This window comes from Sinohyriopsis cumingii, chromosome 2 (assembly GCF_028554795.1).
Source record: "Sinohyriopsis cumingii isolate HCF-2022 chromosome 2, ASM2855479v2, whole genome shotgun sequence".
Taxonomy (NCBI): domain Eukaryota; kingdom Metazoa; phylum Mollusca; class Bivalvia; order Unionida; family Unionidae; genus Sinohyriopsis; species Sinohyriopsis cumingii.
This window is the reverse complement of record NC_142962.1, coordinates 73,543,204-73,571,072: the sequence shown is the minus strand read 5'-3', so window position 1 is coordinate 73,571,072 and position 27,869 is coordinate 73,543,204. Positions and strand designations below refer to the sequence as shown.

Here is a 27,869-nt window from a genome sequence, read left to right as displayed (position 1 = left end):
TACACTACAAGAAACAATGTTACTGAATGTATGCCGTATTCCAAACTAAATACACAACCGCAGATTCATCATTACACAACAACAACATTATTAATGCGAACATAACTCCGCCCAGACAAATTTTAACTTAGTCGCGCTCTAGACATAACTTTCGAAAGAAAATGGCGTGTCTAGTTAAAATTTAAATTTGGAGTCATATTTTGAGTGAATGTGCATTACAACAACCTTCCCATTTGATCTGGAATGAATAGAGTTTGGTTTTAAAAAAATTTTGATTCTACGAAATGTTGTGATTATGGACTGGATTTATATGTGACGATTCCATATACATGTGGTAGTCCACGAAACATCTGCTTTAGTTCATTCAGAAACAAATTTCATCAACCAAAACGTAAAGTGCCTACGACGCGAGTGTACATGATTTGTTTAGAAATCAAAAGTGCTGGCGTCTGCGTCCATTGTTTGTTTACATTAGAAACTAGTTTCTTTATGTACGTGAATGCAATATGAAGGTGTGCAATATCGTAAAATAGTGAACGATTCTGACAATGTAAAGTTAACGGACAGAAAAAAATGAGCATACAATAACATAAAATACGTGACGTCGTGTCAGCAAATGGAAAAGTGACTTTCAAGGAAATCATGTAATAACATCATTTATATAGTCTGTTGGAATATTTATTCTCAATGAGGAAAAAATTATATAATCGTATTTACCCGCATATAAAACTCACCCATCTTTCAGTAACATATACCCAGGTAAGGCATAATACAGCAACAGATTATAGTATACGCTCTTCGCATAAAAACTACGGGTACAGAACATCGTGCATCGTGATCTTGCAGTTTGTCATGCGACCCTGCATTTATCAGCACGTATACGATACGATTATCTTTCAAATATATTGCACACTTGAATCATATATTTGATCTTAATACCACGACGGAGTTTATTCTTCTGAGTTACCTAGCTGCAACTAAAATAGAAAAGCAAATGATTGTAATATACTTTTGAACTCATTATCTGCTATTTACAAGAAAAAAGCTCGTTTTACCTTCAAATGCACGAAAAATATAATAAAAGGACACGAATAGAAGAATCTTTCCAAGATATATCGGTAAAATATTTTAAACTGTCAGAGTCTACATGCAACACATATTCTATTTTATTTCAGTCACAACCTCTCGTAAAGGCAAGAACAAGTAAAATTTGTTGGCTCACAAATTCTCTAGTGGTGACAAATTTAGTTGTTCAATGTTAATATTGCTACATTGAACCTGATACTCTTTCTTATTCCATCTTGAAATATCTGTATTAACATATGAGTACGAAGAAGATATAGTAGTTGCACAGAGAGAGAGAGAGAGAGGGGGGGGGGAGGGAGAGAGAGATTTGTTGTTGTTGTTGTGGGGCTTAACACCATTTTTCAGCACACGATAGGCCATACATGGCGGCCAGTATTAATGGTGGAGGAAGAACCCGGGAAAACCCCGGAAAGAACCACCGACCCACGAGAAGCTACTGGCAAGCTTTCTCACATACCCGCATTGCCTGAATCTGAGACTCGAACCGCCGCAGACAGAGGAGAGATGGCAGTGATCCGTAACCACTTTAGACCACTCGGCCACTCGGGGCCCCGACCGAGAGAGAGAGAGAGAGAGTATGTATGTATGTATGTATGTATGTATGTATGCGCATGTTCATTTGTCCGTGTATGTGCATGCTATGATAATGCAATGGCAGTAGTAACAAACAATAGAATAAACATTTTTCTTTGGCTTTTGATATTTATTTCATATGATGTGTATTTGCCTGGGTTACAGTCAAACCAGTTTTCTTAAAATTTTAAATTGACGGCCTGGGAACATGCGAGAATGAATCGCAGCGCCGTCTGCTTCACCCCTCGGATCAAATGGGCTAAATTCACGTTCAATAAATCTGAATAAGTTGTCTCTACTTTTAACTCGTTTTGAATTAATTGCCATATCCGTTTCTCATACTGTGAAGATTACAATGACTGTTACCGTGGATTGTATTGCAATGGAACATTCAATTACATCAAATGGCAGGTGCATCTGCAACCTTGCCTCGTTTTGGAAAAGTTACAGGTCATGTGTTAATTGGCAATTAATAAGATTAATCAACACGGAAAACAACTTACGTATCACCAGGCTCAATATCGCCAGTCTCAACTGAGTGCCATTAATTAATGATAATGTATATTCGACGGATTATCAGTGCAGAAGAAACAGAAAAGAATACGTTGCAAATATAAGTGTTTCTAAAATATTCTAAAATGTACAATTTGACAGTCCTGCAAAATTTTATATCCCAAATAAACTTGTTATTTAGTTTATTTCAAGTTTTGATTGAAAAAGGACAAATTATTTTTTTTTGTTATAAATGTTTTGTTAAAAGGCAAGACCATACATTTCCCACTAATAGCACATAGCTAAACAACAACACTAAATGAGTCACACACATACGACAAAAAAAAAAAATGCACATGTGATGTGCATGCGGACGTGCTTATTCGATCTTGTTTCCGGAGCCGAACATGTATTTCTGGATCTTGTCAAAATGTTTGCAGTTCCTTCCGATTTCGAGCATGCCCAAGTTAAGAGAGTATTTTCCGCTCATGCATATGTTATTGGCACACTTCATCATTTGACTTCCCTGTAAATGAAAATTTAGCAAATTTAACAAACAGAAATTTTACAAATTCAAGTAGAATGTTAAAGTCGTGTAGCATTGTAATACAGAACAGACTGTGAAGTATTGAGAAGAGTACATATATATTACTAAGTCAAATGACATTATTAAAATATAGAAACCACATTTTATTTAACAATGAATCGTGACACTAAAACAATCTCACACAAACACACATACTCACACGCACGCAATAACATATACATGAAAATAATGTTGAAAACAGAATGTTTCCGATATCTTTCTAAATGGGGTTATTCGTGTAATTATTAAATACTTTTCTAGATAATACTTACATGGGGTTCAGGTTTTAAATAAAATAACAAGAAAACAAAACAAAACACTTCTTAAAAAGCGAAATCTTCTTTGGTCCAGGGTACGAAGATATATCGGAAATGATAAATGAACACCTGGGACGATTAAAACTTTCCCTGCGGTGTCTCTAAAAGAAATCCCCTTTTAGACATTTTTGGGCATTGATGAAGATCACTTAAGACACTCCGAGGAATTTTTCAAATATCTAGAGTGAAAGTGTATATTGTTATGTGCAGTGGCGCCTTGTGCTGGTTTCTTTTTCAATAGATCAGTTGTTCCCAAACTTGTTTGTGCCGCGACCCTAAAAAAAATACACTTTTCTGATCCACAGGACCTGTTTTCCCATTTTGAGAAGTTTTGCCACCTTCAAAAAAAAATAATCCTGACGAATCTCCGCAACCCTCCGCATGTATGATCACTGTATTGATACCGCAATACAAATCACATGTCAGGACTTCCGGTTCATTTTGATTAAGTAAAAATCACGCCAGGATTATCGGTTCATTTGATCAAACGATTAGCATCTCAACAGAGTATAAAAGATCAAAAGTAATGATACATTTGTCACTCAGACAGATAACGATAAATTCTACATCTAATGAATTTCGTGTGTTTGATGTGTTGGACTTCATTAACGATCTTATTTTCTGACACGTGAAGGAATGACGTTCGTGTGAAGAAGTAAAATATCAAACGAATTGAAATTCCAGAATGCTTATAGGGGCGGTGAAGATTAATGTTGATGATGTGATCGTGACAACGTTACAATTATAAAATCCAATTAGCATACATCTGGAAATGCCAAAGTATATGCATCGTCTGTTTGTGAATTGTTTTAATGAAAATGATTTGCATGATGCCTCGTTCTCTTTTACTGGATATAATATTCCTACATCATCCGAAATACTAAATGTGAAAATAAAATGTCACTTGAAATTGATTTTCAGAATTTTGCAATTACTTCATTTACCAAGCATCCATGCACGTTAATTAAAAATCTTTAAATGTAACGGGTATGCCGTTCTGCTTTTATTTCTTATTGGCCGACCAGAAGATGTTTGATATTTTCATGTTGCCTATTTTTTATATTGAATTTTTCACATATTTGATGCCTTTCCCCATAGCTTTGCCTTCATACATTTTGCAACGTTCCCATCTAAAATTGTCTTTAGAAAACGCAAAATTAATGAAACTTTTTCACAATTAGAAGGTACTGATTCGTTTTGAAATGAAGGTTGACTAGATCGCTTTTTATTGTATCATCCATATGTTTAAGTTCAGAAAATTTGAAGTGACCATTTTACATATAACACCTAGATCTTAAGTATGAGGGTGTGTTTCACTCTTGCAAGATTACAAGGGATTTTTCTAAAGTCAAGTCCTCTGTGCACGTGACTGATCAACATTAAGCTCAAACTTTAGCTCGAAAGTTGAGTTACCTCCAGGCCGGGCATAGAGTTTACTGAAGTCTGAGACATAGTTTTCAATTACAACCAATCAAAAGTGACGTTTCAAAGGAAAGTTCTATTTTGCAATTGGTTGACATAAAATCTAAGTCTCAAACTTGGTTCAAAAGTTGCATGATCTTCAAATTTAGTGATAGACGCAGAACAATGATTACTTACAAAGTCTTCGTAGCAAATGTTGCATATGAACAGGCATGCGTCCACGGGGTTAAACTGATCCAGGCTCAGAATGGGATAGACGGGTGATGGCGTCACCAATTTCAAGCCCAGAACGACAGCAAATGCAAGGATATGTGGGTTTGCCATTATTTTTAAGTACGAAAATTGCCCAGCTCCTGAAAATAGATTTTAGTTTCATTACTCTTTTTGTTTATGGATAGTTTAAATTGAAGGAAATGTCTTAGCGAGAATTTCATAACAATGACGATGATGCTGTAAGTTTACTCTTCCTGAGAGAGAGAGAGAGAGAGAGAGAGAGAGAGAGAGAGAGAGAATGTGAGGGCGGGAGAGACAGAGACGGAGGGAGGGATGGAGGCAGGGAGGAAGATCACGTAAATTCTTTAATTATTATATCAAACATCAAAATACGTCTCTTCTCTAAAGAGAAATATCGTTTCATTGTCTGTTAGATAGGCCGATTTGTAACTGCCATTGCGATAGCTTGCGCTTTCACTGATCAGTGTCACAAATCACTGTCTTAAGTGAAGCCAACAATTATAGTAAATAGAACAGGCAATTTATTTGCCTACAATGCAAAATGAAAATTCAAAAGACACTTTCAATATTTTGAATTAAATTCCAAATAATCCTAAATGTCCTATCACAAGTCCAAAAATGCAGAATGTTCTGAATAAATTTAGATAATGTCCTAATATAACACAGTGATGCAATCCAGAATGTCTTTCAGTGAGCTCAAAAATACAAACTAATGTCAACGAGCACTGTGTTAATTCCAATGAATATTTTAAATAAATAATTACGCTTGGAATGAGTATGATTACAACAACATAACTGTAAACTATGCTCACACATGGATTCCCACAGACTGATATAAAACAGAAATGAGTTATTTGTTTATCAAATCCCTATTTATAAAATTTTTCACTTGACCTACATCGGAATAGTATATGAAGCACTCCAGTATAAAAATCCGATTGTAAATCAGACTGGTCTTGATCTCAAATGCGATATAAACAATCTATTTATAGGTGACCATAATCTGAAACTTACACCCATGGACTAAAGTTAAGCACACAATACAGATTAAATATACATAACAAAATATTTTGAAAAGGATATCACGCTACATACTATATGTACCTTTAATAAGACCATTTTAGAACTTCATATTAGAGCAGGAAAAATAAAGATTACATATCTCTGATTCGACCGATAATGAAACCCATCCTCCAGCTGGCAAACGTGAAGTATCTACTTCATGGTATCCACTTCATGGTATTCTGTTTAATCAATGTTTCTCAAGAACATAGCATTCGTAACGGTGACTAAACCGTCTAAGAGAGAGCCTAGAAGCCCTTAGTAGATTCGCACTATCTAGTGACTAGCAAGAATGGTTCATTAAATTCCGTCTGTCTTCTATCCGGACTGAGTTTTTGTCCGACATTATCAAAATTAGTTCTTCTCAGTATAGTAGGAAATTATCTGTTCACCACTCAAGAATAGGGAAAGTTTAAATTTGTGACGGGGAGGAATTGTTCAACTAAGAACGAAATGATTCGGTCTCTTCAGATAAAGTTATATAACGTTAATCTTCAGATGTCTACCGTATGAAGTCATATACGAGAACATTTTATTGCCTTGTTAACAGGTATCCTGCTTATATATATATATATATATATATATATATATATATATATATATATATATATATATATATATATATATATATATATATATATATATATATATATATATGTATATATGTATATATATATATATATATATGTATATATATATATATATGTATATATGTATATATATATATATGTATATATGTATATATATATATATGTATATATATGTATATATATGTATGTATATATGTATATATATGTATGTATATATATATATATGTATATATATATATATATGTATATATGTATATATATATGTATATATATGTATATATATATATATATGTATATATATATGTATATATATATATGTATATGTATATATATATATATATATATATATATATATATATATGTATATGTATATATATATATATATGTATATGTATATATATATATATATATATATATATATATATATATATATATATATGTATATGTATATGTATATATATATATATATATATATATATATATATATATATATATATATATATATATATATATATATATATATATATATATATATATATATATATATATATATATATATATATATTATTATCTAGTGTTGAAGATACCATTGAAACCGCGTTTAGTTTCATATATTTCAGACCTTGAGGTGATCACAGAACTGTTACCTCAGGACTGACCCCATCCCTTATCATATTGTTTGTTTGTTTTCGACCATGAAACATGGTCATATATTCTGTACCGCGAGAGTGTGTGCTAAATTAATGCGTTGCTTTAGCCATTCGGTCTTAACTCTTCTAGGTGTAGGTAATATACGGTTTAACAATAACGTGTAATATTACGCACTTGGCTCAGAATAAATTTGTCAGGCTACGTTGATTTTAATATGTGTGATGTGATGTGATTTGGATTTTTAACGTAGCTTTAACAGTTTTTCAGTCATATCGCTACGATGTCTGCAGTGTGGCAGTTTATAGTGATGTCTAGCACTGGGGCATCATGCCGCAGACATGTAGCATGATGTCCCACCCAGTCACATTATCCTGACACCGGGCCGACCAGTCCTAACACTAACCTCTTAATGCTGAGCGCCAAGCGAGGCAGCTGTTAGTATCGTTTTTGTAAGTCTTTGGTATGACTCGGCCGGGGATCGAACCCACGACCTCCCGCATCCGAGGCGGACGCTCTAACCACTAGGCCACCGGAGCGGTTTGATTTTAATAACCTTTGTAATTGAATTCCTTTGTGTTCATTTTAAGAGAACATGAAAGAAGAATAATATGCACTCTAATGTTGGTTGACAACAAGACAGAGTTCATCAGTTTTGGACATCCTTTTATTATTTGACTATTGTTATCCATTTCCAAGACAGAGTTTCCATGGAAATCCTTTTATTTTTTTAGTATTCCAACTTTTTCCTAGACAGAGCGTGATGCACATAAATCACGACAGGTGTTTTTAAAGGCTTGCATCAAACGAAGAAGCCAAAGATTAAATTAACGGTTATCCTAATAACCCATCTTCACATCTAGACAGCTATCATTCCGATCCAGAGTGAATTATTCGTCAAATATTACTTGATAGTCACCTTTCCTATGGCAGAAGAAACTCTGTCTAGGTTGCCAACATCAAGTCCGGGATGTGGGTGGAGGGTTGTAGTTGTTGTAGGGTTTAACGCCATTTTTCAGCACACGATAGGCTATACATGGCGGCCAGTATTAATGGTGGAGGAAGAACCCGGGTAAACCCCCTGAAAGAATCACAGACCCACTAGAAGCTACTGGCAAGCTTTCTCACATAACCACATTGGCCGAATCTGAGACTCGAACCCACGCAGACAGAGGTGAGATAACAGTGATACGTAAAGGAAAGCGCTTTAGACCACTCGGCCACTCGGGGCCCATGGGTGGAGGGAGTGCATGTAGTACACTTGCATGACGCCGTCTTTGACTTTGTAACCATTCCCGTGCATCTCATATTCGCAAAGCTTGTCAAACGTCCACTAATGAATTCGTCACTATGAAAAAACAAAATGTATGACAAAAGAAATGCTACCATTAATGTTGGATCCCCAAATCATCTGATTCTATTATTTACACAATATTTTAACCTCATACAGGAGAAAGCTAACTAAATAAATAAGGCTGTACATTTCATTCTTATGATAGCACATGGGGTAGAGGAATTCGTAGCATTGTCAATATTTCCGTCATTCTGGTATACAACTATTTTTAGAAATATGCGACACTAAGCATGTCTATTATACTTCTTCGATCACATCATGTCAAGTAATATGTCTGTTCATCCAACCATGTCAAGGGAATAAATCAATTCATCCAAGCATGTTAAGGGAATACGTCTGTTCATCCAGGCATGTCAAGGAAATATGTCTATTCAATTATCACATGCACATCTCGATGTCATATTAAGTCAGCAAGCTAATCCTCGGCAAATCTCTTAAGGGGTATTTGTCATGAATGCCTATCACTACTTTAATTAGCAGGTAAATATTTTTTAAAGTAAGTTCACTAAATTGTTGTAAAAAATTATTTATTTTACAAATAGTGCGTTTCTTTTTCGAATTATGCCTAGAACAGTCCCGTTGGCTGCCATGGCGCATCTTTGGGCAAGACAATTTACTCTTAGTGACCTGGCAATAAAAAGTCCTCATTTTCTTCTGTGCCGTTGACATCAATAGTTTGTTTGTCTTCTTTTAGCCCAAGATTATCAGGCGAAATTGCGTTTTACTTCGATTTGTCATTCTCATATCTGACAATGGTTTTGGACATCGTAAGAGGGTTGTCTCAAATACTACTTCTTGTAAAATAGCGGAAACTTGTCAAAACCCGTCGCCGTTTGCACGATACCTTCATGTTTGATGTGTTGTAGAGACGACGTATTCAGAAAGATTAGGTTAATTCTAGAACGTCTCTATCAGGAATAAAATATGCAGATAGCTTGCAGATGGTTTTAATTTAGAAGGGGCCCGTTTAACGATATTTCACTATATACAGCTAATTTGGTCGTGATCGACTTATTCAAAAGAATAGTTTAAAAATCTGTTTCAATTTAAAACATAATCTCACTTTATCGAAAAGGCTATTCTCAGAACAAATAAAAGAAAGAAAATCTGCCACGTGTCTTCAGTGCATTTCAATCTCGGGCTGGTGCCCATTATTATTGTTCCAATCAAATTTGGTAGACCCATCTCGTTGATAATCTTTGAAAATAAACCGATATTTTATCACAAATTGCGTCTTCTTCAAAGAGAAAGATCAATCCCATAATTTTTTTTCGCTTTCCAGTTAATTAATTCTGATTGATTTTTTTTTGTTTATTAATGCTTTTTGTTTAGAAAGTAATGTCATATGCATACCTTGCTTAATGAGATATGTCAAATAATAGCCGAAAATATTTTCCAGTTTTGGGGGCATGCAATCAGAATCGTTCTTTTCTAACATTTCCATGTTACTTTCAAAAAATATATGTTTAACGTGTGTCGTTTTAGTTATAGATGTCAAACTTGATTAGAAGAATTGAGTCGTATTAAAAATTGAATTGTTCTTTTCCAGACTTCTGCATAGTAAATATGGTATCTTTAATAGCGAAAGTTTTCTTTTTTAAAATCTAAATGATCACACACAAAAATAAGAAACGAATAAACAAAATATAAATTAAAGCTAATAAGTCATTCCATATTGGTACCGCGTAAAATCAGGAAAAGTTTTTTATATCGTAAATTCAGATATCTCACGATTTTAAAATGAACTGCACACACTTTTTAAAAGAATTTCGACACAGGTAAGTTCCATGGAAAACATGTTAGATTTATTGGTATTCTTTTAATGCTTCGAACTTCTGTTAAAACACTCTTGTAAAGTACATCATAGAAAAGAATTTGTATTTGAGAGACGAACAAAATTTACTCAGAGAGAGAGAGAGAGAGAGAGAGAGAGAGAGAGAAAGAATTTACTTGTAGGTTGAATGCGATATCTGCATTAGTATTACTACCAAATCAAGGAATGTATATAAAAATCGGAGTCACTATTATAACACAAGTTTGTAAATTTATGATTAGCGCCTGTCAAATAACATTTTCATTGGGTTAAAATAGGTCAGTTTTCAGCACAGCAACAATGTACTTTTGTCAATGTAATATTTCACTATATTATGCCCTGAAAGGTGTATATGCAGGGAAAGGACCATTATGAGTCAGTTAGCTTGTGTTCAATTCCATATTGTTTAATAAAGCGACTAAATGTTACAACAACACGAGAGAGTAGGGTTTAATACATTTGTGCAATATGACAACTGTGTACACCTAAGCTCAGGCGAGCTAATACAAATTTATCGTCTATAACGTGCAACATAGTGTGGTCTGCTTTTAAATGATAATTGTATTTGTACGAATATATTCAGTATCCATCGGAATTACTTTTTCAGTTTGTTTTGCTAATACAATCTATTAATTTATTTCTGATTAAAATTGCAGACAAGTATCATTTATTTTTAAGGACACCCGTGCTGTTGTTTGTTTTCTATTGCTTTGGGATTTTTTTTATTTTTTTATTTATTGATTTTGTTTTGTTGTTTTTTTTTTGGTTTCTTTTGTTATTTTGGTTGTGGTGTGTCTACGCGATTGTGCCTGGAACCACCGTGCATGAACAAACATTTACGTTCGGCCTAAATCGCGACAAAAGTTGGTGAAATTTCTCATCTTCATAATACTATAACTTTACTACAGTGTACTCTACAAATGTATAGTTAATATCAAGCTCGTAACATTATCTGCTGTGTTGAATGGTATGTCCATTCTATCGATTTCTTTCCCTGTCAAATTTCAATAAAAATACGTAACCAGTCTGTTTAATCCTAAAAGACTCTCTGATATTAAAGCGATTATCCGTTCTATGCTTGTAAATTCATGTTTTCACGAAAACATAAATAGGAGAAAGTTGTCCATAAATATGTGATTTACAAAATCGTATAGGCCTATCTTAAAACAAAAATAGTGTAGTTGTTTCTAAACTCAATTTAAAAAAAACAGCTTAAAACAACATCTTATTTCCTGTGAGACAAAACATCAGCTTTTCGACCTATTAAATATGAAAGGGTTAGCCAGTTAAAAAATCGGTAGTAAGGAATAGACATGGAGCGGATTCAACTCTGATTTATTGACTCTTTTCTAAGATATACCAAATACCATTTACCGCTGCAATGCTACTTTTATCAATTGGTGTCGTTGCAACGAAATGTCTTATCAATATACCGTTGAAACGATATTCACCTTCCACTGTAACGATATTTAAATACCGATGTGATGGTATTTTTGCTGTTGCAGCGGATACTTTTATGTGTAATGATACATGTTAGTGTTGCAACGGTAATCACAGTCGTGTTGTTAATTGTTGCTGTTACAGCGCTAAAAATGGTAGTTTACAAACGCAGAAGTAATATTGCCGTTACAACATAAACTTTTTAATTTTCACAACGATAACATATCGTTTAATTTGCACTTGAATATCGCTGCAGTCTTTATATGGATACTGTAAATTGTATCGCTGCAAAGGTAAAACGTTCCGTTGTATCATGCTAGTTTAGTGTTTGACAACAACTGGACACCTTTTGGTACATCATATCTTTTATATGCAATTTTCTCAGTTGTAACGCATTGCTACAATCCTGACTAAATTTTAACTGTCTGATTGCTTTTATTTCATTATGATACATACTATACGTTGCTCAGTGACTACTTAATATTACCCCTTCAGTGTGATTCCGGTCTACTTGTTTTCTTGACTCAGGGTTAAGTTTGCTAATTAATGAGCTCCGAATCGATCAGTCACCTGTCCAGGTCAATTACATATTATTACGTATCTACACAAATTAATATTACAACAGAACGCATCTTTAGATGTTTGTGTGGACACTGGATGATTTTTTCATTTATTTTCCCAATAGTGGTAAAAGTGTTCATTTATTGGCCTTGGATCCAGTCAAGCACCTTTTTCAATTTACGTAAGAAAATTATACAAATTTATGTTCCACACGCATATTTATGCACCTAGCAACTAGTTGAAGCTGGTACCCGTTCTTCACAGTGTTACTTCACAGACGCCTGACAAGTAGATTGACTGTCCTCGAAACTTTCGAAGTGTGATGCGTAATTTTCAAAGTATATTAATGATTTTAATTAAGAGAATAATTTTAATTAAGAGAGTAACGTTTACAGAGAGAGAGAGAGAATACGATCGATCATGATCATGTACTTCAAACATGGCATACACCTGTCCCGTGTTTTGTCACAGACTTGTTTGTCTCGGAGTTGAATTATTTGTAGAGTTTTTGGACCATATTGGCCTTTAATGTTCAAATGTCTACTCCACAAAACAAGATAACTTACCAAAACATTATCATTCTTAACAAAATACAACCTCGTTTATAAATGTGTATTAATTTTACACCAGCCATCTCCACAGGTTGATAAAAGCTTTCCTTTTTCGCTACATAAAAGGGTATCCCACAGATGACAGTTCGCGTTATATCGCATTCGACCAACGATTTTACGCAATATGCCGCATTGAATCCATTAACAACATATATGGCAATTATTGTCATCGGTCGAACACGATACCACGTTTACCGGCATCAGTTGTTTATCACTTTTCTGTTACTTCTTCCGCTGAATACAGAAATCACAAATAGGTATTTACGTCATCATTTTAGATTTCAAGAGTAAAAACAATATTTATCTTAACTCGAATCCTTCTTTTTTTTTATTATAATGAAGTGGAACTATTACGTTGAAAAACTGCCAAATGTGCCTTTACCGTGGCGAATTCCTAAAATATTCTTTGTCATGAAAATATTGCATAAAGGACCTGATTAATGTGCAGAATACGATGTTAAAATTTAGAACATCGTGTTAATCCCTTAAATACGTTTTATTACAGGAGGAAGTTAACTCCTGTCCTTATGAGCACCAAAAAATTCATTTAAATCTAACTATCGTGAATATAACGAACCATGTCATCATGTCAACAGCACGTCTAAACAAACTGAAGATCTCCGAAAACTTATTTATCTCTGTTCAAATGTCTTTTGCTATGTGAAAAACTCATCTAAGCTAAAGGCTTTATCGTCGTACAAAGAATATTGCTTCTACAATTTATTCAAACATATTGAGTAAAGTTGTCCATATCTTCCTCTGATTTCTTTTTAATCCAGTTTTCGTGACTGGCGAGCGAAAACGAAACAACGGTACGAAATTGATGAATTCTTTAGACAAGTAAACATTATGGCCATTGTTGTTGTGAGAATGTTCGGACAAAGCTTCAAGGAGAGCATAAGCTCAAAAAACTATTAATTTTGCTCGATAGAGATTAGATCTTTTCCAACTTCTTCACTGCTGCAACTACATGCTTTATAAATCTGAAATCGTGTTTAGAAACTGACCGAGTGGGTACACGTCTGGGAAATCCCAATATTTTTGTATCCCCTCACGCTAAACACAATAACTATTGTTTGTGTACAAGAAGGGGGTCTTTAATAATATGTGATACCTAATGTTAAGCATTTAAATTTCACTTACGTAAAAGTATTAATAGTCTATGTAAATGCATTCCTACATGAAGATAATCATTAACTGACTACTGCTTGCTGTTGAAAATAAATCCTTTCTGTCATTTTATTCCATCTTAAAGTCAATATCGCTTTAAGACGGCTTCGCACGAACAACATGAGCTTATTTATTAATCATTAGTTTGAACTTCCGCTCTAGTAAAGGATACAAGTATCCATCAATATGGAAATTCATTTGAGCTTATTGTTGGCGCTCGCATAAAGCGTTTCCTTTTTCCGTGTTAACTACTGTGACAGTAATTTCTCTCATTTCAAAGAAGGATTTATCGACTTCGCAATTGATTCTTCGGTTACGATCTGTATTGCGTGACCTTTCGACATCTGCTTTGGTGTCCGCGAGAGATGGCACTCTTATTTTGCTCCAAACTATGCAGTCGTGCTTCTTGATAATGTATAACTGATACGGGTTGATATAATATAAATTTAGTTACATGTGCGTGGTTGAATTGTTTGTGTGTGTGTGTTGTGCAGTCGAGGATAAACTTGTCACGAAGGCAACAGCTCTCAAAAATCTGACTGCAATGTATATTTAATTTGTATTTGTTAGCTTTCTTCTCAATGCTTATGTGGTATATATAATTGTATTTTTACTTGATCTTGTCAAAACCAAGTTCATTGTGTATCTGACCAGAAGCTTTTATTTTGTAAACAAATAAGACAGTTGTTATTTCTCTATGAGTGTGAATTAAATATTAGGATCAGTATCAATGGAGATAAGTATGTTTATTTGGATCTGGGTCTAAGAGATTGAAATTACCCAATGAAGAACCCGTTATACGCGCTCTTTCCCATGTTCTTTATTGTACTTTTAATAACAGATTTTATCTTGTTGATAACTTAGAATATTTTAAAAACGAATGTATGACCCTCATCCGGGTTCTACAATTGTGTTTTAGCTTTTAATAAAACGTTTTTTACTTGAGAAAGTACAGATTCTTGCATTTAACATCTGAGGCAGAGTCAATGTTGTTGTGTTCAGTATTACATTTCTGTGGAATTATTTAATTCAAATTATTATTCATTATAAATACAATGTCCTCATTTTTATAACTTTGGATTTATAGTGATTTCAGACAAGAAATTTTTGCGATCATATTATTGTGATATATCAAAGACTGTCGGCACATCATCACACATAATGCCATTGTCACATTACCGGGTTCAAGACTACAGGCACGTCAGCACTTTCAGTATTGGAATCTTGTTTGGAATACCACTGGAATATAGTAGGAACTTTATAGATATAGACTTGTGATAAATCTTTTAGGACTATTTGGGATTTAATTCAAATTACTATAAGTTAGTTTTAAATTTTCACTTTGTATTCTAGAGAAAATTATATGTTGAACTTGACAATGCATGTTATTCACTCTTTTCTGTTACTCAAATTTAAGACCTTAGAGATGTAATACTGTTAGCGTTTGATTCTCACTTTGCCATCTTATATACATATCGGCATTCAAATTAAAATCACAGATTGGCTTTGAGACGTGTTTTTCCGAGCGAATGCCTTCTTTAGACAAATACTGGAGGAGTAAATATGGTAAAAATCATTATGACGGATTAGATACATGAAAGTCACATAAACCGAGTACAGTTTAGATTTTAGAAAGAAAGTTAGAGGGAAAACCAACTACAGTTCTCTTCAAGCGAGTTGACTTTCATTTCCTATGTGTCTGCGTTTAGGACTTGGGCCTCTACCGGAATGAGTACCGTAAAGAAATTCGGGAAATATGTGATCCAACCCAGGGTGTTTTCCTGTGTGCATGCTGTTGAGTGTGCCCAATTCATTGCATCGAAGAAATGGAACACTAGGTTATTAATGTGTGCTTAATGTACAGTGATGCAGTGTACAAAGTTTCGGATGGAGGGGTAACAGTTCTGAGGTTGTGGGTGAGGTAACGGAGGCGTACATAGTGCTTATATAATTTTTACTTATTTCCCATGCGTGAAGCCAGAGTTTGGTTAGTCGGATAAATTTGCCCCAAGAGTTTGCTGATATTGATGGGTGGTTTGAAGATATAATCTCACCTATTTATTCAGTTGCGCAACTGACGCGGTCCAACATGTCCACAAACATCGATGTACATTCCAGACACTTAATGGTATTTCTCGCGGCTATTGAGTTATGGTTGGCTGAAGGGTCCTTTAGACCATGTGTACAGAATATTTCCGGATAAAATCCTATTTTTGACAATGCATAAAATACACAAAACTACGTACTGCGTCCATTGATAATTTCGATGCCAAATATTACTTTTCCATCAGATAAACAAACTAATTAGAGGCGAGTTCAGCTCATTGTCTCATGTGAAAATTTCCGCTGACAAAATCCTGAGACTATCAAAAAGAGTCAAATGACCAAAGCAACCGAAAAATTAAAAATGGAATAAATCACCCTTCCAATGATAAAATGTGTTCGGAAACGGATGTTCATATATTGGTATTAATCGATACCAATGCCAACACACACTGGTTTTTCTCTCAGTCAGTCTAGTTTTTAATTATAGTTCAAATTTAGAACGATATTCAATAAATAAATAAATTAACAAATAAAACAAGATGACACGTCTGCATTGTTGTATCCAGAAATAAAATCGTGATACTGTTTGATATATTTTAACTCTCTGAAGAGCTAATTTGCAAGATTCTTGTGGTGAAAATGTGTCATATCAGCGGCATTTGAGAGAAATAAGAGTTTCTCCTGTGAGCAGTCTGACGACTTCAGTTGCCAGCTTTTGATTTGTTACATGCCGGTGATGACGCAGTCATGAAGGTTTGCGTTTCTCTAGAAGGCGGATAATAATGGTCGAACTCATGTTGTGTCTCGTCAACATAAGACCTCTATGTTGCGATATGAATGTCTGTTGACATTTAGTCTTTAAATTCTAAATCAAATTTATAAGCTATTCTGTAGGACAATAATAGCATGGATATTATTTGACTATCCCATATTACATCAGCTAATCAATGCCTATCCTTTCGTCCTATCATTTGTTGAAACCAACTAGATCGTTACATGAATCGGACTAATTAGCATTTTAGAACTCCTTTGGTATAATGTAAAATCAAAATACATCTTGACCACATACACTTAATGTGTCACAGCTGATCATCGTTATATAAACAATGATAGGTTTATGATTTCTGTTGTACACCAATGGATCAGATGAATGTGAAAACTTGAAGAAACCGAAAACTTGAACAAAAGTATTGATTATTTATACAAAAATCAGACACCATATGTTTAAGCATGTTGATGTTTATGCAAGTTTATGTTTATACAAGTCAAAATTTTGGTTCTTCCAAATCAGGAATCAGTTTAGAACGATTAACATCGTTTGCCTTGCACCTGCTGAGATTTTGCGATAAACGACAATCCATCCATATGCATTGGTATTTTTTGTACTTTGGCAATAAGTTTATGCCTCTCTATCTGTGAAACGGATTAGACTCCTAGTTTTAATATTCATATGAGTGTCAGAGCGTGTTTGAATCAGGTTGGTGACATGCAGTTTGTTTGACAATCACTTACTTTTCATGTAATTACCTGAGATAACAAGAGCTAATTTGTGAATTTGTGCTCTTTTTAAGCATCAAATGTTACCCACGTTACAAGTCTGACCTTGCAAAACAGTTACGCTCCTGTCCTACTTCCCTCCCCCGGTCTCAGTACATCGGTTCGGAAACCATGGCTTTTATGTTTAATTACTACGTTTGTGGTGGTTTCCGAATGGGAGCTGTTCCATGGCTTTGAATACACAAAGCGAGAACAGAAAAAAATGCTGCTTAACCTTTCCATATTTCTGTCAGACAAGGTTTCACACAATATTACCGTAACGTCGGTAATACAGCGACCTTAACAAAATATCTAGGTGCCCTTTTTGATGTCATGCATACAGTGCACAATTGATTCTAAACTTAGAATTATCGGTCATAATTGCTAAAAACTTTAAGATTTTAGTAAAATTCTACGTATCCTGCCCAGTTTTGAACCCATAAAAATATACAATTCAAAGAACTTTCTGTCATATTTTGCATGGAAAATTAGTTTTGATCATCCGAGAACTAAATGAATGTGAAACGTGAAGCTTACTCGATTCTTACAAATTATTCCTGTTAATTTGTTTAAAACAGAGTTTTCTTCCTGAGTTTTTGATCTTCGTTTCAAAGGAATTCCAATTTTACTCTTTTCGGTGCAAATGATCCCATAAATATTTATAAATTTGCCACTTTGCACTTTGGTTTTCACCCGCATATCTTTGCGTATGACAGCTACTAAAAAATGGTTATGACTTTCGTTGTAGTAGCGGAATTTCAGCACAAACAGCGATAGTCCTTTAAAGCATAAATATAGCTTAATTCTGTCCGCGATCAATCAAATATATTTTGGTAAACTAAAGATTGCGGGTCCAGTAGCCGCCCAATCCAGCCCTTCTAGGCTGCCTCACTGTGTCTTTATCTCCCATTTCCTCCGCATAATATGGACAAATAATGTGTGAACCAAACAAACTGTCTAACAATTGTAGCAAAAAAGCCCACTTACCTTAGAAAACCGAGACTGTTTAAAAGTGCTTTCGATCGAGACAAAACTGAAATTAAAGAGAACAGAATGACTTGGACCTATATATGCTACGTTTCTTTTAGGGCGCATGCGTTGATGAAGCTGAACTATTAGAGTGAATCAAAAACGTTGACTCTAAATGCGCATATATCATCTGTGTGCTGGTGTGAAGAATCTCAGTCCATAATTAGTTGAATGTCACTATACATCAAAAGAATTTATAGATATTGATGGCAGGGACTATGTGGATGTGACATCAAGATTCGCTGTTGATAAATCTTTTGTTGAATGTCTCAAGAGTGAGGAAATGAAAAAAAAAATCTTTGCAGAAAGAAGCTAACCAACAAGTTTAGTAATATTCAGACTAGCAGTTTTTTAAAATAAAAATTAATTAATCTTGTTAATAGTGCATCAGTAAGAAACAGTGACGAGATCAACAAAAAGACGGTATTGCAGAATTACTGAATTAAAAATAAAATTATATAAGTTAAAGTGGGGATATTGCCAGAAATGCCTATTATCAGCTATTTTAACATTTTTGTTCTGGCAGAAAACATTGATTTTGAACAATGTCAAGTCCAAAATACATAGCATATAATGAGTAAACAACTAACGAACATTTTAAGTTAAATATACATAACATAACATAGACCCTTCTTTAAGAATTTTATCTCTTGAGATAGTTTTGACCGACGAAAGAAGTAGTGACCAATTTCGTCTGGTTTGAAGTTCCCGGCTATGAAAAGCACGTGCAATGTTGATCACTGTATTTTGTACTAAATGAACGATTGCTCAGAGGACTTTGACTTCAACGACTCTTGGACAGTTTCAATATTTGGCCAACATCCCCTCTTTAAGGATGTTTTTACAATTTGTCTTGTTTGAAAATTTTATCTCTTTGGATATTTACGACCTACAAAAATAAATCTTGAAGACATTTTCGTGTGGAATCATTGAAATAAGTCTCAGCTTAGGTTACCGGCTATGAAGCTATGAAAAATCACGTTTAATACGGGTTTATTTTATTAACAATTTGTACTAACTGAACCTCTACTTACAGGATTTCGAGTTCAACGACTCTTAGAGAGTTTCTGTATTTGGCCCTAACGTCCCCTTTTCGAAGAGTTTAACACGGATCTTTCTTGGAGATTTTTATCACTAATGGTATTGTCGACCCTTAATAAAAGTCTTGATGAATTTCATTGATAGGAAATGTATCGCAGAATACAAAACTGGGCATGAAGAACACCTTGAATGTGTATCGCTAATGATATTTTGCACAAACTGAACTCCTACATAGAGGATTTTTAACTCAACCCGTTTTACAATTTCTAGTTAGGGATTTATCTTTTGAAATATGAGGTTAGATGGCCTACAACACAGGTCACAAAAATGAGTACATCTTAGGCATACACACAGACCCTAACATCCCTTTTTTAAATTGTTCCGACAAGGACCCTCGCTTGATGTTTTATTTCTAGGGATATTCTCTACCCCCCCACCACCACCACCACACACACACAAAAAAAAGAAGGAATTTTGTAATTAATAGTCTTTTTCGGAAAACTGGAGAACCTCCTGATGCCAATTCGTGTGCTCTTTCTTCGGCTCTAGTACGAGGATGACTAACTCTGTCGCTTGGTAGCCGATTCCGTACCCCTATCCCTGTAAATCTTGGACGGTAACATTGTTGCCCTCAATTCGACGAAGATAAACAATTCGAAAGACACCACGCAGGATATTCTCGTCCTCTCAAAGTTATTTGTATATGACTTATATTATATTTATTACAACCAGGCAAACAGTCACAATTTGTCAAATCCCGGACACTTGTACTCTTGATATCCTTGGAAACGGAAGTTCTGTACCGGAACATGGTAAATTATGTCGAATATGAGTGTGACCGCCGCCCCCCCCCCCCCCCGAAGCGACGAAGCCAAAAATAATTTGCCTTAGCATTGTTCATTCAAGGATGAAAGAAACGGCACACAAAATGCGCCCCAGGATGTACTCGATCCTGTGTGGACCTATATCACTAATATAATGAAAGTAATGACCATGGCGCGAGCCACTCTTAAGGCTCATCACTAACATGACATTTAAATCTATTGTCTCGATAAGAAATGAGTTTATTCATGCCATGTCCGCCATACGCTGCGTCCATTACGCTGGCCTTAAATTTCAGACTGGTCGGCTAGAACGTATATTTCAAGCAACCACACAGGGTCAATAGCACAGCGCGTCCCACCTTCCATCTCCACAGGCACGCACAAATACCGTACCAGGTCCCATGCACCAATGTGTGGCCTCATTGACCTGCGAAGGCGCTCTGCAGGCGCGACAGGCGGGTCACAAATGATGCCGACCGGCCTTGTCTTTACAAGCCAAGTTACCTCCATTCTCAAGAAGCCACCACAGACGGCAGGTACCGAGCACATTCAACGCTGCGCCCAGCCAAGCAGATCTCTGGAGCCCAGACAGCAACCGCTCCTGCGAGGACTGGTGCACAAGATAGCTCTCACTCATGATGATGTTGACCTGTTGCTGAATACCCTGTAACCTGTGGACGCAGGCCTCACCTTGACTTACGCGAACACCGTGATTAACCAGGTGCTGCAACGTAGCGCCCATAAACTCATGTTCATGATCAGCCTGCACCAGATTTGCTCTCCACGGATGCTCCCACACAGAGATTCGCGTCCGTGCGTTTGCAAGCCCGAACGTCTTCTTGCTGAACAATGGCTCTGCCATCTTGTAGCGTCTTGAGGCCTCCACCACAGTAAGCTCATACTTGTCTGAATGCTATATTAAATAATCTTGGGGTCGAAAAAGATATTGGCCTCTTGCACCTCGTTAGGACTGAGGCGTTAAAATTCGGGCAGGTTGATACATCCAGGTTGTCGAATGATGACATTTTGGAGAAATTCCTTTTCTTGCGTCAAAGCGGCATCCTTCAAAGCGTGCAATCCTCGCGTCATTATAGGTTTTAAGATGGGATGCACCGTACGAAAAGCGGATATGAGCATCTCTCCTACATGTCATCCTCATTGTCGAGTGACTCCTAGGTACAGATACATCATCCACAACTTTGTATAAATGCCCATCATAGCTCGCTGCCCACTGTTGGAATACATGCTTAAGCGTTATGCCTTCGTTCTTCCCTTGCCCACTGGTTGTAATCATACGATCGTCAATAACTTAAATAAATACTTACTCCAGGTCCTATTCCGCTGATCTAAATCACAAACAAAAGTAGTTTTTTTTAAATAGCAGCCTTCATTAGGTCATTTCACACTTGTATTACAAAAATAGCCACCTTTTGGTTTCGACACATACTGCAATAGCTATGGCAGCTATTGTAACGCACATTTCTTAGCCCTTCACTTAATATTAATTTTTTTAACCTTTAGAAACAGATAATTTAAAAATATTTCGCTGCATTTCAGTACTGTGGTGCAACTAACTGCCTTATTTTATAAGGGTAACTAACCCGTAACATCAGTGATTGGTATGGTTTGAATACATTACCATTTTGAATACGGCATTGAATCATTGGTTCATATGCTCTACTGTACATTTTAGGGGTACAGTAGGGTATAATGTATTAATCTATGTGATTCCTTTACATTGTACAAGACAAAGAAATTTAAAAACACTGTCACGTGCCCCCTACGGAATCGTTATTAACATTATATTAATTTCTTGTACATGCAGTCATTTGTAGTGGTTGAAAGACAAAGTCATCCTGTGAAACTGTTATTTTTTACAATGTGTACTTGATCAGCACCTTTAGGATATAAGTTCTGTCAAATTAGAATTTAGTGAGAAATACGAATCTCTATAACTGATAACTTCTGTTCAGGATTAAAAAAATAAAGAAAGATATTGATAGTACAACATGAGTAAGAACCATTACGAACAGAGATGCAAGTCATGTCTTTTATGTGGCGTCAAATTTTATTATCCCACGACGGACTCATATTTTTATGCACAATGAAATTTAGGTTGTTCATATGAATAACAAAGTATAAAGCGGTTTTGCAACTTAGAGCACAGCTGTGAATGAGATCAAGTAACCAGCTAGTGCAACTCTTGCATATTCATATCGCCCTCAGGTCCATGAGCACAGAAACGTATCGCCAGTCCTTGCCATGCAACGTTTACCGTTTTCAAAACCTATCACTTCTATTTTGGCATTACACTTTTCGGGAACTGGAAAGCATATTTATAAATGGTGCATTTTGTTCAAATACAGTCCAAGTGGAGTATCACCACTGAGTGTGAGATGGAAGTCGACAATTCAGATGGAAAATTTCAAATCAACCTGACTGTGTGATAGACTGGTGTCAAAAGTATTATAGAGTACCGAAGGTTCTGCTATTCCCTGTGCCAGTGCTCGTATACATGGTTCTTGTTTACATCAATAAGTGTATGGCGATTCATTTTGACAATTATGTATTTATTTATTCACATAGACAATATTAAATATTTTTAGTTTTATTACACATGAATGAAAAAGCAATGTAGATTTGTAAAATAACATGAAATATATCCTGTTTTCGCAGAACTTCAATTTTACACTGTTATCATTATACAAAATATACACGTTTCTTTACCTTCTCAAGATGTCACCATGACAGTCAGAAGTTATGCTCAAGGTATTTTGAAATATTTAGTTTCCATGAATAATATATTTTGTTATTTATTATTATTATTTTTATTTGACTTTTGCAGTCTCACTATTGAATATTTCTTAAAAAAATTCACTGTACCGTTTCATATTACGGCGGGAGTCACTTTTAATTTCCCAAAAACAGCACTGATTCTCTCTATGGCTATCAAAGGTTATCAAGTCAGCAATGGAACAATTTCACACAATTCCAATGAGTCCATGCATATTACCTAGTCAAGAGGCACTGGTCCAACTAGAAGAATCGTCAATACGATATACATTGCAAATGTGCAGGAACTGGTGCCAACACTAGTGTGAGTAGATGGCATTACCACAGGTACTTCGCGAAATAGAGCGTCGGAGATGTTTTAACAATAGTGATGCAGATTCACGAACTGTTGCTCAACCTCTGTGTGTATGTGCATGATGCCTTTTCGTTTCGAGCCAAGATTATCATATCACCGACAAATACAATCTTTCGCCGTTGAAGCTAGGCGAAACCTTAAACAAGTTGAACTCTGGCGCAGTAGAAAATGAAATCATATTTGAGCAAAAGCGATTCCACACTGTCTTTCTAGTGTTGACTGACATAAAAAAGCTTTTGGCTCGTTTTTCGTTTTTAGCAGAAATCATTTTGTGTTCCTCTTCACTTCAAGGGATCCGCCCTTACTTTGCCGTAATATTTAGAAGTAGTAAAGTGGGGCACCATAGCCTCAATGGGAATTAGCATTACAGGACCCCTTGGGCAAATATAGCCTCAATGGAAATTTAACATGGAGAAAAATCGTGGGCAAATATAGCCTCAAGGGGAATTTAACATGGGAAAAAGTCTTGGGTCACTCTAGCCTCAAGGGGAATTGAACATGGGATTTTTTTTTTTAAATTTTTTTAAATTTAAATTTAAATTTAAATTTAAAAAAGGGGTAGGCAATTGAAAAGTCATTCTCTTTTCGAGAAATATGGCTGGCCCTGAAAAGGGCCTTTGGGTTTATGTTAATGTATTCATTAACATAAATGGCACCGCATTGGTCTTCTTCTTGTTCTTAGGCTGCGTCTCACTGTTGGCCCGTAAATCAACACTCTTTTCAGGCATCCTTGTCTTTCAACGTAGATCCTACGTATCCACAGACTGGTGTTTGTCATGTGGACAACAGTCCACTTGGATCGGACATACATGAGCATGTCCGTCCTGAACATCATCGTTGACACAAGCGTTGAAGAGTGCACATCGGTCCACATGTTGAGGCGCCGAGAACAGGTGAATCAATGCAGTGAACTGCGCTTATTTATAGGTAGAGGAAGGATTGAAACGGATTGAGTTCATTCACCAATCCAAACACGCGTTACAAAATTCAGTCAGCTCGCATCCAATCCGAAGAGAGCAGTCTGTGATGTCAGTTGGTCTATATAGATTCGCTAGCGCTTGTGTGCAGTCAATCTATACGACAGTGATTCAACATGACGGAAATTCAGAAAACGATCCATTGGGGTGCACCAACAGGGGAGACTGCCCAAGGGAACCCGGACTTACTTTCAGAAGAGGTGAATTGGGATTTTGTGGATTTTCTCTCCTCGCAAGAATTTGTTCCGGAACCTTCGTTACCTTCTTCATTACCGCAAGTGGAGAATTTTAGACAGAGACAGAAAGAAGAATTGGAGAAATTTATACAACGACAAAAGGAAGCGGAACAAGCTTTTCTCCTACAGCAACATCAGCAAGAAGAAGAGGTAAGAAAAAAACAACAGCAACAACAGCAAGAAGAAGTAGCAGCAAAGAAACAAGAGGGTGAAAATCAAACGGTCACGGTACTGCTGGACATTTTAGCGGAGTTAAGAAGTCTGAAACAAATGTATCAGACTTCTTTATTACGACCGAAGAGAATACGACCTTCCCGAGCTAAACACGTTAACCCTGTGACTAAGCCTACCGTACCACATTTAGTGATTTCAACCCAATCATCATCAACGTTACGCAGTCCAGAAGTAGGCCTTGGCCGTGGCAAAGGCTTAAGGCAGTTAAAGTTGATTGCTTAAACTCACCCCTACACCATAAAGAAAAAAGGCCCTTTTCAGGGCCACTCACATTTCTCGAAAAGAAATACAATTTCAATTTGCCATTAACTCAAAAAAAACCCACCCATTTTACCCTTATAGTACGTGTCTGTGTATGAGTGCGTGAGTGTAACTTCTTATTTTAAAATCAAAACTCAAAGACACTTACCTTGTATCATTAATTTATTCTTTTCTCCGTTTTTTTTTTACAATTCAATTCACAATTCACAACAGAACACTTTAATTAAAAGTTCATTGACTTCTTCTTTCTCCTTGTTTAGTCTCTCTGTTTTTTGAATTTCTTCACTGTTTTTTCCTCATTTTCTTCCCTTCTTCTTTTCTTCTCCTGTTTCTTTGCCTCTTGTAAATAGAATTGTCTTCTTTCTTCCTCTGAAGAATCCCTCTCTTCTTCCGAAGAATCCCTCTCTTCTTCTGAAGAATTCCTCTCTTCTTCTGAAGAATTCCTCTCTTCTTCTGACTCCTCTTGTTTCTTTTTTGTGCAATCTGGAGACCAATGTCCTTTTTCTTTACAATAATAACAGGTATCTTGACTTTTGTCTTTTTTAGCCCCTGTTTTTTTCTTCTTTTTTGACGGTCTGGACACTCTGAAGAATAATGCCCTTTCTTCTGACAGATATAGCAAGTATCTTGACTTTTATCTCGAAAGGAAGGAGAGTAGTCCGTCGGCTGGTCTGAAGAGAATTTTCTAATGACCCCTCACAAAGCTCTGATGAAACGTTCGATTTGATTAGTCTCTTCCATCGTTGTGCTCGGTTTGAGAGTGAAATGAATAGTGAAAGGACAAGACACACACCCTTTTATATACGCTGGTCTGCCATGACTATAAATTAGTCTATGGTGTTTAAACTTGAGTCATTTGACGTTTTTCACTCAAGATGAAACGATCCTATTCATTCGAGAAGAAAGAAGAAGAAGAAGAAGAAAGTAAGAGGCAGAAACGTGATCTATCGCCTCGTACCAGGGCTGAAATCTTGGCACAAATTCATGCCAGTGATTTTGAAGAGGACATGAGTGAACCAGAATTTGAAACCTCTAAACCAAGTTCACCACCCTTAGTCAACCCTGAAAAATACTATTCCATTCGAGAGACGGAAAAGCGCTCCTCTAGAAAATTTAGAACCACGGCTTACACCTACACAGTGAAGTTTAAAGATTTCAAGGCCGACGTACCATTGGAGAAAGCAGAAGGGTTTATCACCGAGATGTGGGATTCTTTGCTCACCGCACTCAAGCGACAATGTCAACCCAAAGAAGACGATCGCTTGACACTATCCATAGATCACGACGGTTTGAAATCCCCTGTTTGGATCGAGTTTAGCAGACCCGCAGAACTAACCCCTTCCAAAGTCATGGACAAGATTCAACACGTACAACAATCTAATGACCAGTTTGACATCACCGATGGTAAAGCCACACTGAAAATGGCTCACGTCTCTCTTCCTCAAGGGACTGGACGCAAAAAGGTCTTATTGGTGAACGACCTTCGCAGCACCAAAAAGAGTCTCGTCCGAATTAACAACCCTCAAGACCAGATGTGTTTAGCTCGAGCCATCGTGGTGGGACGAACCTATGCCAACAAGAACGACACGACAGAATGGAAAAGAGCCTGGAAAGCTATTCGACAATCGGACCGAGCCAAACAACGAAATGAAGCAGAACTCCTGTTGCAACAAGCTGACCTGTCCAAAGACACACCCTGTGGCATTCCTGAGATGCAGAAATTGCAAGATGCCCTAGCTCCACGCTACACCTTGAAAGTGCACCCTCAAAAAATGCGTGGGTCTCTGTTGTTTCGAGGCCAAGATTTTAAGGACGGAAAATACATTCACCTTTATCATCACGATGACCATTTCGATACCATTACCAGTATCACTGCATTCCTGGGATACAGTTATTATTGTGAGAAATGTGATTATGGTTATAACAATCGAGAGCAACACAAGTCTTGTGGATCGAAATGCCCAGGATGTTTGGCCTCTCCACCCTGTCTGAGCGAAGAACCAGTGCCTTGTTCAACTTGTCTGCGCACGTTTGTCAGCCCTACCTGTTACCAACAACATCTGAAGACGCAAGGTTCACAGAAGAAATGTGCTTGTCAACTCCTGAGATTGTGCCCTACGTGTCGACAAGTCATACGTACCAATAATACCAAGGCACACGTATGTTCAGGAAAGAAAAAATGTCACATTTGTCACCACATCGTGGACTTGGAACACGAATGTTACGTGCAAAAATACCAACCCCCACCAGAGAAAGAGGATGGTCACAAGAAGAAAGGCAATTTCATCTTTTTCGATTTCGAATGCATGCAGGAGACCGGCATTCACATTCCTAATTTCTGCGTGGCTCATCGAGCGTGCGAGAAGTGCATTCAAGAACCTATCTTCAGTCACTGCCCTCACTGCAGCAAAATTCCCGGAGGGCGTGAAAAAATCTTTCGAGGACCGAACACGTTAGCCGATTTTGCCCAATGGGTCTTAGATCCCATCGACAAGACGTGGAGCCAAGAGGACATCGAACGTTACGGAGATTGTCATCGTCATGCCACGGTGATGGCTCACAATTTCTCCGGATACGA

The 27,869-nt window shown here is 36.3% G+C and overlaps 1 protein-coding gene across 1 annotated transcript in view; it reads right to left on the bottom strand.

Annotated features, from left to right (window-relative positions):
* Positions 1-1,774: 1,774 nt before the first annotated feature.
* LOC149805175 (uncharacterized) overlaps positions 1,775-27,869 on the bottom strand; it is a 77,138-nt gene continuing 51,043 nt past the window's right edge. Inside the window, exons 2-4 of the mRNA XM_089948091.1 lie at positions 18,529-18,574; positions 4,654-4,829; positions 1,775-2,677 (exon numbers count right to left, since the gene is read on the bottom strand). Coding sequence (XP_089804217.1) covers positions 2,531-2,677; positions 4,654-4,800 — 294 coding nt within the window. The 5' untranslated portion in view covers positions 4,801-4,829; positions 18,529-18,574 and the 3' untranslated portion in view covers positions 1,775-2,530. The remainder of the gene's footprint in view (positions 2,678-4,653; positions 4,830-18,528; positions 18,575-27,869) is intronic.